The sequence below is a fragment of the Echinops telfairi genome, unplaced genomic scaffold (assembly GCF_000313985.2).
Source record: "Echinops telfairi isolate 266 unplaced genomic scaffold, ASM31398v2 ScPeMD7_2;HRSCAF=8, whole genome shotgun sequence".
Taxonomy (NCBI): domain Eukaryota; kingdom Metazoa; phylum Chordata; class Mammalia; order Afrosoricida; family Tenrecidae; genus Echinops; species Echinops telfairi.
In genome coordinates this window covers 7,423,349-7,437,607 of record NW_022103898.1, presented here as the reverse complement: position 1 = coordinate 7,437,607, position 14,259 = coordinate 7,423,349, and the positions used below count along the sequence as shown (strand labels likewise).

Genomic DNA, 14,259 nt, shown 5'->3' with positions numbered 1-14,259 from the left:
CATCATTTCTGAATCTTTCCCGCAATGCCCTTTGTTGCCCAATTGCCTGTGGCCGGCAGATCCCAAGCCTTATTAGGTCTCTGACCTCAGAATTCTCCACCCTCCTGGTGGACACATTGTGTGGAGCATTACAGACTGTGGATGACAGAGACAGCCCATCGCTGCAGCCATGATGTCCGTCTGTCTCGTCCAAGGCTTCTCTTCTGCTCCTCGACTTTACCCAGCAGGGTGTCACTGGCCTCTCCTGACCTGCGCCCACCGTCTGTGAGGCGAGGACTTGCCACCCTCTCTTCTGAGGAGCATTCTGAGTGCACTTCTCCCAAGCAGGCTTGTTTGTTCTCGGGCAACCCCCGCACGTTCAGTATTCCTCGACAGCACCAGGATGCAGATGCATGGATTCTTCCCGGTCTTCCTTCGTCAATAGCTAACTTTCACAAGCATATTATGACTGGGGTCGGGCGCACTGTAGTTTTTAAAGTAACCTCCTTGCTCTTCAGCGCTCTAAAGAGGTCTCGTGCAGATTTGTCCAGGGCAGCGCGTGTTTGAGCTCTTGGCTGCTGCTTCCTTGAGCGTTGACTGTGGGTCCAATCACAACTTCAGCCTGTCCTCTGTTTAGCATGCTGCCCCCTGCGGGTCCAGTGGTGAGGATGTTGGTCTTCTTGACACTGAGCTGTGGTCCATCCTGCAGGCTGCCATCTTCCATCTTCCTCCACAAAGGCTTCAAGTTCTTCTCAGTGTGAGCCAGCAAGGGGGTGTCACGTGCATGCCACAGGCTGCCCATAGGCCTTCCTCCCACCTGACGCACATTCCTCCTCACACGGTTCGCTTAGCATGCAGGTTGAACAGGTATAGTGAGGTTGTGCAACCCGGAGGCACGCCTTTCCTGATATTGGACCATGCAGCATTCCCGGCTCTCTGAGTAACTTCCTCTCGGTCCATGTGCAGGTTCCAGTGAGCACGCTTTTTAAGTGTTCTGGAATGCTATCCATGAAGGCACAGGCCGTCCACCACTGAGGAGTTAGCCACTGAGCATATCTAGCTAGTCACTGCTAGCCACTGCTGACTAGCAGCCGAGCACGGTCCAATACAGCGCCGGGAGATGAGCCCTCCGGTGGGCCGGCACTCTCAGGGTGACTGAGTCGACCTCAATGATGTGGACCGAGCAAGAGCTTCCGGGACCTCCATGTGCTGGTGGGGCAAGATTCACCAAGAGAAGAAACCGCCGTAAACAGCTACTACTCACTGGGACTGGGAATGGACAATGTATGAATCTAGGAAAACTGGAAGTTGTCGACCATGAAATGGGGAATCGGTATCCTGGGCATCATGGGCTGACATACAGGTAGTAGGTGGAGGTGAGCTTCTCTGTGTGCGTTTGCAGAGAGAAGCGGCACTGACGTACGGGTATGTGTAGGCACATACAGGCAGAGGAGACGCCACCGGGGACACTGCTCAGGTGGAGCCACACACCGAGAAACATGGGGTTCCTCGGTTTCGAAGGCGTGGGGCAATTCGGTTGGTGGGCGCAGCTCCTGCTCTTCGTCCCAGTGCCATGAGGCACAGCTGGTGTCCTGGAAGCTGTCCAGCGGCTGTCTGAGATAGGGCCATTGCTCTCTGCTTCTCAGGAGCAAAAGAATCAGAAGGACACCATGTCTCAGGGAAGACACTGGCCTGCATGCCACAAGGCTAGTCCCGCCTCGACCTAGGGCCTCATCTGATGCTTCCCTGAGGCCAGAGGGGCTAGATGGTGCCCAGCCCCCACTCCCGATCACTTTGATTAGGGCCTCGGTAGACGCCCACCCCCCACCCCACCATGAAAGGGAGAGAAATGCAGACCAGAGCCGGAGTTCTTAAGAAGTGCAGGCTTCCTGGGCCAGGTGAGGCCACCGGGTCCTGAGACCACTGCCCAGAGATGCTTTGTGAACGTGGACCCTACATGACTCCCTGATGTCACTCTTTAGCAAGATGGCAGAGCGGCCCACAAAGAAAGGCTTTGCCCATGAGTATGCGGGTGATGTCCCAGGAAAGGGGGAAAATTAAAGATGGTTAGGTCTGAGAAGGGGCTTCAATGAGGTGAGAGACAGTGAACGAGAATGGAATTTTCCCAGGAACGTTTTGAAGTCCCTCACAGGACAGGACCAGAAGGTCAACAGCCCAGCTGGGGAGAGATGAGAGGATTGGGGGGTGGGGGGCTTGTCAGGGAAACTAGGGACGGGACAAGAACAAGCAGGATGCAACCAGAGAGGAAGCTGACCGGTTGGGAGAGGCGTCATGAAGCCCCTGAATGATCTGTGGAGACGCTGTCCGACCTGAGCCTCGTTCACCTTTTCACCACCCACACGACAGTCACTGCTTGTGGCAGAGGCAGGAAGAAAATCGTCTTGGGGGCGTGTCCCTCTGTAATTGGACGAAAAGCAGGACTCCCGCTGCCCGGCAGACGGTCTTGGCGTAGTTAGGACTGGCACTGGCCCTTCTCTTCCCAGTCAATGTGTGTGAGCGGCACGCGTGCACGGATGTGCGGGGTGGGGGTGAGGACAAGTGACCAGGGAAGAACTCGAATCGAAGGCCCCGGCTCCATGGAGACAGGAGTGACTATTTCCACTGTCCACGTGACAGACTTGTCGGGCGTGCGTGTCCTCGGCAGACAGCTCTGCTCTGCGCTCATCAGCCGACGGCCACACGACTGTGTCTCTCAGCCACAGGCCTGAGTCCACGGCCGCACGACTGTGTCTCTCAGCCACGGGCCTGAGTCCACGGCCGCACGACTGTGTCTCTCAGCCACGGGCCCGAGTCCACAGCCCTCGAGCATGCTGTACTCCACTGAGAGGCACTGTGCACAGAGAACTCTCTTACCCCCACCCCCATCACGTCATCCGGGGGCATCGTCTGCGTTGTGGCGAAGCTGACCCCAGACAGGAGCCGGCCAGAGGAGGCGCAGTCCCGTGTCTGAACACCAGCTCCGGCTCTTCCCTGAAATGCACTTTGCAGAAAAAGTGAATATTTAATCAGCGTTGCTCTGGGGTGGACGCTGAGGGGGTCATTAAGGTATCTTCTTGGCAGAGGGAGCGTGATGCGAGTCTGCCGGGCATCGGAAGAGCCGCAGGAGGCGGGCTGGAGGTGTCTGGGCAGCTCAGCACCCAGGATGCACTCCCATTACAGCCAGCGCTTGTCCAGCACCCACACAGTCTTCCCTGAAGAAAAGCAGGAGGGTCAACATCCGGAGCCTCAGTTTCCCTCCAACACACGGCGTGTCTCACAACCAAACAGCAGTGTTTGAGAGTGAAAGTTCCTGCAGCCTGACCACAGAGCCCCAGGCGGCCGGTGGTGATTGTCAATGATGCCGGCCTCTGGGCCTGACCTGCCAAACTGCCAGGTGGCTCTGGCCCCACAGTGACATGGTGTTGGGGGAGGGCAAGAGATGAGATTGGCCAAAGGGGTGGTTACAACAGAAAGTTGCTCACCAAGAGGCCAGGACAGGCCAAGTTCAGAGATGAGAACACAGCCTGTGAGCCCAGGAGTCTGCCCCATGAGTCCATGCTACAAGGCCCCCAGCAGACACCCACCTGGTCAGGGTGCACCCTTAGCCTGCCCCAGCTCACCACCACCTCGGTGAAGCAGGCCCACGGGACCTGCCCTCTCTGGCCTTGTCCCAGCCCCATGGCGTGTCTCTTAGACCCTGGCCCAGCTGTTGGCTGTGCACCAGTTCACTCCCTGATCCAGGAAAAGCCCTGCAGGGGACTCAGCAGGTGACCTGCTTCCTGACCTGGTCACCTCACAGCAGGCCTGCATGTGACTGCTCTCCCAGGCTGGCAGGGTGATGGGGCAGCAGAGCCCCTGTGGGGAGGGCAGCTGGGAAGTGGGAACGGCCCCAGCTGGAGAAACACCATCCTGCTGGGGAAATGAGGGCCATCCCCAGACGCATGCCCTCCCTGCCCCTGCGTTACCTGCCGTCTGCTTCCTCTGCTCCTCAAACAGGTCGGCGGAGCTGATGGAGGAGCTGGCCGACAGCCGTTCCAGCCGCGCTCGGGTTTCGTACTAGAGAGAGGAGCCCACAGGCGTGAGACAGACGTTCTTCCTGTGGAAAAACCACTGCAGAGCCCCGGCCCCTCTTCAACAGTAACTGGAGGCCCCCCCCACCCCCCCCAGGATGCAGCCTGGGAGCCTCACACACTGGGGCCCCAGCCTCAGGAAGCTCATACCTGTCTCGGGACAGACAGGTGGATGTGCAGCACCTGGGGGGATACCAGAGAGGGAAGGAGAGGCCACCTTGGGTCTCAGCTGGCAGGAAGGCCCTATCACGCTCGGAGCCCGTACCCAGTTGGCCTGAACTTGGGTACTGTCAACCTGAGAGGGGGCGATTCCGAGGGGCACGGTGGCCATCACGGGTAGCCTGAGGTTGCTAAGTGGGGGGAGGTCAGGAGAGAGCCTGTGAAGTGGAGAGGGAGAGAGCCGGGCCTGGCTGTGTCTGAGTAAATTTGGCAAGTAGCCCACCATCTCTTCATCTTCAGATGGGGGGACACCAGGGCCGCCCTCCAGAGCCTGTCCACAGCGGTGGGGGTGCCAGTGGGCACTAGAAGCGCGCCTGGCCCACCCCCATGTCATCATCATTGTCTCCGCCCCCTGAAGATGATTCTACCTACTCCCCCAAACAGGCTCACGCTGCGGTCACACAACAGGAAAATCCAGCTGTAGACAACACCGTCTGACGTTCCCTCAGGAGCGTGTGAACAGCTGTCCAGACGTGGCAGGCACAGTCACAGGACCTGCCTTCCAGCCAGCTGGCCAGCATGACACACTTTGAACATAGCCCCCCCGCCCGCCCCCCCCACCCCAGTGCACCTTTCTCAGTCTCAGTCACTTCTTCTGGGGACCCTCCCCGCCCCCACAGCCCTGCTGGCTCTCTCGGTGGGGCCCGCACGGGACTCTCACATCAGCCTGCGCTTGTCTTCCAAAGTACATATCCGAAGAGATGGCCTTGGCGTTGCCAAACTTCCTCTGCGCCTCCTCTGTGCTCTCGGCGGGCTCGTGGTCCGGCTTGCGGCGGGCTGTGGGTCTGCAAGGAAAGAAGCAACATGGAGCCCAGCCCTGCTCATGTGTGTGTCTCACACACACACACACACACACACACACACACACGCACGCCAGTGTGCGCGTTACAAAGCCTGCGGCTGTTGTGTGGCCCAGGGACACCGGGGCGCTTTCAGAGCCTGACCATTCTACTAAGAAAAGGACATTCTAAAGACAGGATGTTGGCAGGAACGTCCCTGTTTCGGCTCCCTCGGGGGCCCTCAGAGGGGCTGTGTGCGTGTGGCACTGCTCCTGGGCCCCGGTTCAGACCGAGTGGATCCCATCGACTTCTGGCCCCCACGGGGTGCACACTGGATCTGAGCATCACAAGAACGACCCACTTGGCCTTCTTGCTTAGAGTTTAGCCAGGAGAGTTGTCTCACAGCAACAGAAAAAAACAGCCCCCAAAATCTGCAAACCTGCTGACCGGAAAACCAAGGTCACAGCAACCAGCTGTCACAAGAGCTGCCAAGGACCGACGGACAGCACACTTGCTTCCCGGCACAGATGGGAAGAATCCAGCGGAAAGGGCCAAGTGTGATGACGGCCAGGAGCCAGCACCCTCCCAGACCAGCTCTCCCCAGTGCTGCCGGGGGACCAGGAAGGCCCGCTGGCTGAGGGGAAGGGACAGGGAGAAGGCTAACCACACACAGTCCAGAATCCCACCCTCGTTTGCATCTGTGTTGGCACAAAACCGTGTATATGAGTACTGACGCTGACTTTACTCATGGTCCCCCTAAAAGCAGGGACCCCTGACGTGCTTCAGCCGGTAAGCGAGGAACTCAACAGTGAAGGGGACGGGACACACGCGCCATGAGGAGCTAGACAACCTCCAGCTCCAGGGGCCACTTCACGTAGAATCCCGTCCACAGGACAGGCGGGAGCACGGCACACGGGAAGGTCAGTGAGCCGAGCCGTGGCTGCCAGAGTTGAGTGGGCAGGCTGGGGTGCCATGGCTGCTACAATGGGGTCACGGGGAGTTTGGGGTTGACGCAAGTGTCCCGTCGTTTGATTCTGGTGGCAGTAACTGCACCATGTACACTGTGGAAACATGCGCAACTTAATCTGCGAAAGAGGGCTTTCCGCCATGTGAATAATAACAACGTGGTCTCTCCCTGTCTGAAGGAAAGCAAAGCCACAAGGAGGCGGCGAGTCCACAGGACCGAAAGGCCAATAGAGCCTCCCCTGGCCCGAGACCAGAACAAGCAGACGGTGCCCGGCTACCACTCCCAGGGGCTTGGCCTACAACCAGCCTGGGAGGGCCTGGGCAGAGTGGGAGAAATGCCAAACAAAATTGACAATCATGAAAACGACCAGGTTCGTTCCTCTGATAGAGACAGGTGGGACCCCAGAGACTGGCCCTTAGATGCTCTCAGAACCCACCCCCAGATCACCTTCTGGCCACCCAGCAGATGGCCTAGAGAGTGAGTAACGATGCCGGGCAGGACTGGGCTCCTCAGGGCCACGGATCACTCTGGACCGGGACCCAGCTCAGACGGCAGGCAGGTGGGGCAGGAAAGGAGGAAGTGAAAGAGGGAGCCCAGGAAAGAAGTGAATGCGTGCCTCTGAGGAAACCAGGCAACTGCAATGAACAATTAGGAAACAACAAACCATGGATACATCGTTGCACGGGAAATGGATTTGCTCTGCACACATTCGCCCAAACCGCAATACTTGAACAGAACACAGAAGTCTTTGGGCCACTTGAGACCACAGGACTCCCTGAGCGTATTGCTCTGAGACTCCTGAACCAGACGTTGAACCCAGGTTATCCCGTGCCCACCTTAGAGAGAAATGACCCATCACTGCCCAAAATAAAGACCGTCGTCCGTGCACTGAGCTACCGGGCTCCAGTCTTAAGCCATCTCGTGAGATCCAAAGGCCAATGCTGTGCAGCAAAGGTAAGAACACGGGGAGGCTGGGAACACCGGACCCGGAGACAGAACCCATAGAGCACAATCAAGGAGAAGGCGGACACGTCATGGGAAAGGGGACTCAGCTCACGGAGCAATTTGGGCAGAAACGGTCAAATGGAGACCTTCACAGAAAGACAAGGAAATGCATGTCTACTTTAAAGGGGGTGCTCCTGTACGTGGCCCCCTGGACCTGTGTGTGGTGTCAGTCTCGCCAGGGAAAAAAAGCCCAGGCACGCCGGGCTCTCCCACGCTCCAGACGACTCTGACGTGCCTCCTCTGATTCAGAAATACGTGTGTCACACGAAAAGGAAATTCAAAACCATTCCCTAGTCTAAGAGAGGTTGGCATGTCCCATGCGGGTCACTGTTTTTCTGTAGAGACGAGAGAGTTGACGCTGAACACGTCTGTCCATACCTGTCTGAACAGCCTGTGGTTTTCAGAACGGAATCCGTGTCCTTGGTGGTCTCTTGTTTCCAAAAGGAGTCGGCACTGTCCTCCCAGCTGGAAAAGGAGCTGCTCCGTAACTCCGCCGGCTCGTCAAAGTACCTGCATGGGCAAGAGGAAGCCGGTTGTGTTTGGATTTCCTCTGCTTCCTGAGGTTAGGAGTGACCATGTGACTCCATGTGGCCAATGAAACAGAGGCAGGCGCAGGCATGCTGTTACCAAAGCACCCCTGCCCACAAAGCACCCAGGCCACATGCACAGCACAAAGCAGGCGGTGTCGTCCAGGTGTCCACCAGCCTGGACAACTGTGGTGCACTCGGGGGACACGTGCTCTGGTCCCCACAGTGGACAATACATGAGCAAGAGATCAACCACTCTTGTGACAAACCGTGGAGGTTTGGGGGATGTTTTTACGGCATCCCAACCTAGCTACTCGGGCAGCATGGGCCAGCTTCAAGTGCTGTCCATCCTGGATGGATGTACCCCATTGTCTGGGTGGCATCCATCCCAGCTTGACACATCCCATTGTCTGTGGGTCTACGTCTGCCCAATTGTTATTGTTGTGTGCCGTGCAGTTGCTCCTGACCTGCAGGGACTCTACATGACAGAGTGCAGCTGTCCCATGGGAGTTCTTCAAACCTCAAACCAGAGCCACGGCCATCGAGTCAATGCCTCATTCACAGCTATGGATTTCCGAAGCTTTGTGAATCTTTACGGGAGTAGACAGCCTCGCCTCTCTCCCAAGGAGCGAGTGGTAGGTTTGAACTGCTGATCTCAAGTTAGCAGCTACCCTGCTCCTTACTGGGGGTCACAACTAATGCTCTGAGCCTGGAGAGCGGAGCCCGCTCAAGGAGCTGACTGCTGGCCGTCGATCCCATGTGAAGCATGGCTTAAGGAGCCAAGGGTCAACTCAAATTCAGACTGCCACCACGTCAATTCTGACTCATGGCAGCACTATAGGACAGGGTAGCACCCCACCTCTGTGGGTTTCTGAGACTAAAACTCTTTACGGGAGCAGACAGCTACATCTTTCTCCCGAGGAGCGCCTGGCGGTGAAGTACCGCTTAATGCAAGTGATGCTGAATAGCCTCCCGTGGAACCAGATACATTTGTTTCTGCCCCTTCACTCACTCTGTCTGCTCCAGGCCTGGAAACACCCCTTAAGATCCCTCGATAGAGAGCTTTAATGTCAGTCACCTCCACCCGCCTGCCCGTGTGTCCTGTGGTGACTTGCATGTGGCTGTGATGCCGGGAGCTATGCCGCTGGGGCGCCAAATGCCAGCAGGTTGGCTCACGGGGCACAGGTTTTGGCAGAGCTTCCAGACGAACGAAAGACTAGAAAGACGGCCGAGGCCTCACTTGGGAAGCAGCAGACAGGGAGCCAGAAGAGGAGGCCTGGGAGGCCTCCGACTGCAAGTTCCACCGGGGACGAGCTGCCGCCTCGGAGCCGAGTGGACACAATGACAGGAAGGGGCCAAGTGTTCGGAACCTTCGATGGCTGGTGGGACAGGCCCCCAGAGTGACCAGAAACAGCTGTCAACATCCATTAGAATGGAAACATGGACTGTACCCTGTAGGGGAGCCGGACGTCATCAAGATCAGTAATACCCCTGGCAGCAGTGAGTGGGGATGGACCAGTATTGGCCACTTTGAATCAGACAATCATTTGGTTTGCACTATGTCAGGTGGTACATTTATTACCTGCTTTCTAACGACATGTCTTAGTCTGGCAGACACGCTTCTGCTCTGTGAATGAGTGCTACTGAAAGCTCAGCACTGTCACTAACCCCCACTGTGTGTGTAAATAGTGTCTGGCACCTAAGCGGTTAATCTATGCACACCAACGATTCATGTATTGCAGTCTGAAAAGGCAGCCTACATATGTGTGGTTTCCTTTCCTCAACAGGGTTTAAAATCCCATACCATTGGCTAAATTAATAACACTATCAATATAAGAAGTTTTAGGTTTACCCAGAGGTATGATTGATAATGTTCTCTATCATAAAATGATAACAATGTCTCTAAAATGAACCAGAGACACATATAAGCCAAAAATACATGAATAGATTTTGAGATCACCCTTAATTCTACCCCCAATCTAAGAATAGTTAGTTCTCATGGCATGGTCCGACTTGATACTTGCCCTGCTGCAGAGATCACAGAGGATATGGGGGCTGTAGCAAAGTGTGGTGAAGAAACCAGGTGGTTTCTTTGGGAAGAAGAAATAATTGTGTCTGGGGTCTTAAAAGCTTGTCTTAATACAAGCACCTGTCTAAGTGAGGAATCAACTAAGTCCACACAGAAAAAGCACAACAGCCTGTATGATCCAAGGATTGTAAATAATAAAGGTCGGACACTGAATAAGGGAGACAAATCTATCTGGGAGGAAGTACAGCCAGAATGCTCCTTTGAGGCAAGTACAGTGAGACTTCGTCTTATAGACTGGACACGTCATCAGGAGAGACCAGTCTCTAAGATAGGACATCTAGCTTGGTAAAATAAAGGGTGAGGCTACGACAATGGACTCAAGCAGGGGACAGTTGTGAGCCTGTTGAGCACAGGGGTGCTAGGGGTCAGAGGCAGACTCTAAGAACAACAGACAGAGAACTGATTATGGCAGAGGTAGGGTGTTAGGTTCAAATGTAACACCCTATCCTTTAATCTCTCTTCTGGCCCATTGAAAAGTTTACTTTGTCACCACCACCCCCCAACAGTTTTATTGGCAATTGATTTACATAGCGTGTAATTCAACAGATCAACCATTCAGTCATGAGGAATTATACAATCCCCCCCCACCACACATCTCTTGTTTTGCTTTGTTTGCTTGTGTCTTGCATTTGCTATGCAATCCAGTTCAGGTAAACCTACGGAGACACAAACTGGATTGACAGCTACCCGGCCCGGGCAGGGGAGGTTGGGAGAAATGGGCGCTAACAAGGAGCCCGGGAAGAAGAGGCTCTGGGATGGGTCGTGGTGAGAACTGCACAACTCTTCTTAAGATAGCTGAATTGTTAAACTGCATGCTTTGTGAATGATATCCTGATAAAATTATTTCTTAAAAGTTAGAACTATTTGTGACAGGATCCTTTCCACGTGTCTACAAGCAAGACTCGTTAATCCAACTCTGTTTCAAATTTATGCACCACCCACTAAAGCCAAGGATTAAACATGCAACTGAGGTGCACTGATAATCACTGGTCATTGGTATGCAGAAGTTTGGCTCCAGAGTGGGAAGATACAATCCCAGTGGTAGAAATAAAGCTGGATACAATATGGCAGAAGTTTGCAAACCAATGACTTCATGACGAATACGCATTTTTTAACAACATCAAAGGCCTTGTTCCAACAACCTGTTGAGACCTGGTGCACCAGGAGAAGGTCTAGGGGTGCAGAGGCAAGCCTTGCCCGAGGCCATTAATAAGAGGGAACCAATTACAAGGAACTATATGTGACCTCCTCCCTGGGGGACAGACAACCAAAAAGTGGGTGAAGGGAGACGTCGGACAGGGCAAGATATGACAAAATACCCATTTATAAACTATCAAGGGCTCATGGGGGAGGGGGGAGCAGGGAGGGAGGGGAAAAATGAGGACCTGATGCCAGGGGTTTAAGTGGAGAGGAAATATTTTGAGAATGATGAGGGCAATGAATGTACAAATGCGTTTTACACAATTGATGTGTGTATGGATTGTGATGAGTTGTATGAGCCCCTAATAAAATGATTAAAAACAAAAAGCCAGCATATCCTAAAATGGCACTGAAGTGGCACCCCGAGAATAAGAAGGAAGCAACAGGCCTGGGAGGCGGCCTCACATGCCAAATGGGAGCTCTACAGCAGATCTGGTGAAGGCGGCTTCAGTGGCGGAGGTGGGGGCAAAAGTCACGTGGACAGACCGGGTGAGCATGGCTTCCGGTTCCGTAATCCAAATGAGGTCCTCAGGGAATTTTTGGTGGAAGGGACCCAATTTTCACTTTCTGTGGACCCATCTGAGAATTTGGGGGGGAGGGCGTCGCAGAGGGGGCTGACGGGAAGGCGCACGGCCCTGTTTCTCTGCCCTCAGTGGGTCCCCACCTTTGGGAGGTGGGTTTCTACTTCTGATCCAGGGTTGTCTGTTTTATCTGGCCCATCGTCGAGGGCGTCTTCCACATCGCGTGGCGGTGGTGGCATGGTGACTTCGTCTGAAGAGGATGGGCAGCTGAAGTCTTGGACAATCAACACTAAGGAGTGGCTGCTGCGCTTGGGAAACAAGTAAGTCAACACGCACATTGGACAGGGGCGTTCAGCTCCCACCAGCACCATTCGAAGGTTAACAGGGACGGTTTCTGAAGATTTCAAATAAGCTCTCCTTTCAGGAGCCATGTACCCAGTTTGATAAGCAGCTCGGCGGAGCCCTTATTTGCCAGTGACTTTTGAGTTTATTCTTGGGACTCCATGAAGAACAAGACCATTTTTTAAAAATTGCTGTGAATTTATGAATGCACCTTGTTTGTTTTATTTTCATCCAACCTAATCCCAGGTGAACTGTGACTCTTTGGACGAGCCGGGAGGAATCGCGTGCTAGCACCAGCGTGGAGCTTGTGTGTTCCGTCGTGTTTGAAGTGTGAGCCAGTAGCTTCAGTCGCTTGTGACGTGAACATGCCAGGAGGAAATCTCCAGACAAAAAAGAATTTCCTTTTTTCCCTCCTTGATATTGAGTAGTGAAAGACATCAGAACTTTAATGGCAGTAGATTTCGGGCTTCATTTGAATTAAGGATGTTTTCTAGTTGAGCTCGAATGTTAGAGACTTAGCAAGTCTTGAAATTTGTTTAGATGTGTAATGTTGAGCTTAGGTTTAAAAGCAAAGGTTGTTAGAAAAAATAAAAGCAGAGGTAGTAAAATGGGTCTTTGACATTTGCTTTAAAAAATTAAAAATGCTAATATGTTTGATGCATTCTTTCATGGAGGAAAAGGAAAGAACTGAAGAAAGAAACCTGGGCCTGAATTCAATACTGAAGGATTCTATGGGCAAAATAACTTAATGATGCAGGAAGCATCAAGAGAAGATGGAAGGAGTCCACGGAGGCACGGTGACAAAAAGAATTGGTTGCTGTCCTCCATTCCAAGTGGTCGTCGTCTGGGATCAAGAACCAATGCCATTGAACAGCAGTCCAAGCGGCACTGACGGCCCCCGGGAGAAACCCGGCCCCCGGGGATGGGTGGGATGCCAGTGGAACTTCTGAACAAACGAATGCAGCACTACACACTCGTTAGCATCTGCCCGGGCATTTGGGGGACAGCTCTCTGGCAAACCGACCAGAAGGCATTTGTATTTGAGCCCGTTCCAAAGAAAGATGACCCCAAAGAATGAGGAAGTCATCAAACAATGTCATTAACATCACACGCAAATGAAATTTTTTTAAGATAATTAAACTGCCAGAAACTCAGGCTAGATTCAGAAAGAAGTGTGGAACAAGGGATGTCGTTGCTGATATCAGATGGATTTGGGGGGAAAGCAGAAAATACCAGAAAGATGTTTACTCTGTGGTTCGTTTTATGCAAAAGAAATAAACTGTGGATTAAAAATAAACAAAGAAGCACAACCATGGGTAGCTGGGAAGGATTGGAATTCTGTGGGGGAGGTCAGATGCGCAGGCATTCCCTCCCCCGAAGGCGCTCAGAGCTAACCAAATTTGCAAAAGCCCACCCTCTGTTATCACTGCACTTGGTTTAACTAACCAAGACGTGGCTCAGAAGCCCTTGCAGCAGCTTGTCGATTCTAAGACACAGGAAACTGTTTTTGAAAGAGTAATACAGCTTCTATCAGGAAGATTTAACCTAAGTAGTCAAGGAATTAAAATTGATACTGGAGTTGATCAGAGTTGTGAGGAAAAGCCAAAAGCGGTGATTAAATCAGAAGTTATTAAGAGCAGTAATTGGGGTCTGCTACCTAAAAGAACTATAGAATGTTTATTAGGAAAGTCCAATGTAAATTCTCAATGTGTTGCTGGAATTATTGATCATGACTGTGAAGAATTAAGGCAGTGATAAATTCTGATATACCATGGTTTATAAAGAAGGAAGATTGTGTAAGCCAATTGTTGCTTCCTTGCATTTCTAAAATAAAAATATATGCCTACCAGGAAATAGTATTCAAGTCTGACCACCCTTTACATGAAGGGGTCTTCTGGAATTTGTTAAAAAGTTCTGGATATGGAGTCTCTGCCTTAGGGCATTCAGAAGGGCCCAAGACCCGCCCATTAAGTTGCCCTAAATCCAGCTTGGAAGGAGTGAGTGAAGTTAACCAAGAGAGACTATTTCAAGATTGTAAGATCATACAATGTAAGAAGCCTGAAGGGCAAAGCGGGTTAATTGAGCCTGCAACTTTTCTGGTAAACTTAGAGAAAAACATGTGTTTGGTAAGTTACTTCAAGAACAGCTGAACAAATTTATTAAGAATTTTTTCAGTCTTTCCAAGTGTAGTAAGAAGTTCTCCCAATTAGTCAGCTCTCTGGGTTTTCTAAGAGCTGGCAGCCTAAATTTACATGTTAGCCTCCAGATTCTCTGAAAACTGGCCGCCTAAATTTACCTAACAAGGACGGCTCTCTAACTAGTAGTTTTAATGGTTCAAGACCAAGCAAGGTAACTGAGACTGCCAGCAGTGCTTTATTATCTGCATTGTTAAAACAGGAGGGGGAGAAGAGGAATCTTATGTAGGATGAATTTCATTGGCTCAATTTAACCAAAAAATTTCTCTCCTTACTAAAAGCTTGTAAAAAAATTAGGGAAGATAAACACATTTTCACTTCTACAGAGAAAGCTAATCCTAAGAAGTCCCAAGAAGATGGAAACCA

The 14,259-nt window shown here is 52.5% G+C and overlaps 1 protein-coding gene across 3 annotated transcripts in view; it reads right to left on the bottom strand.

Moving 5' to 3' along the window:
* Positions 1 to 14,259, bottom strand: part of ARFGAP3 (ADP ribosylation factor GTPase activating protein 3) — a 62,049-nt gene that overhangs the window by 4,751 nt on the left and 43,039 nt on the right. For 2 of the 3 annotated variants that reach the window (XM_045291495.1, XM_045291500.1), the window contains exons 12-14: positions 7,398 to 7,529; positions 4,930 to 5,053; positions 3,945 to 4,035 (exon numbers count right to left, since the gene is read on the bottom strand). In XM_045291495.1, coding sequence (XP_045147430.1) covers positions 3,945 to 4,035; positions 4,930 to 5,053; positions 7,398 to 7,529 — 347 coding nt within the window. The remainder of the gene's footprint in view (positions 1 to 3,944; positions 4,036 to 4,929; positions 5,054 to 7,397; positions 7,530 to 14,259) is intronic. The other variant, XM_045291508.1, reaches the window with a different exon arrangement.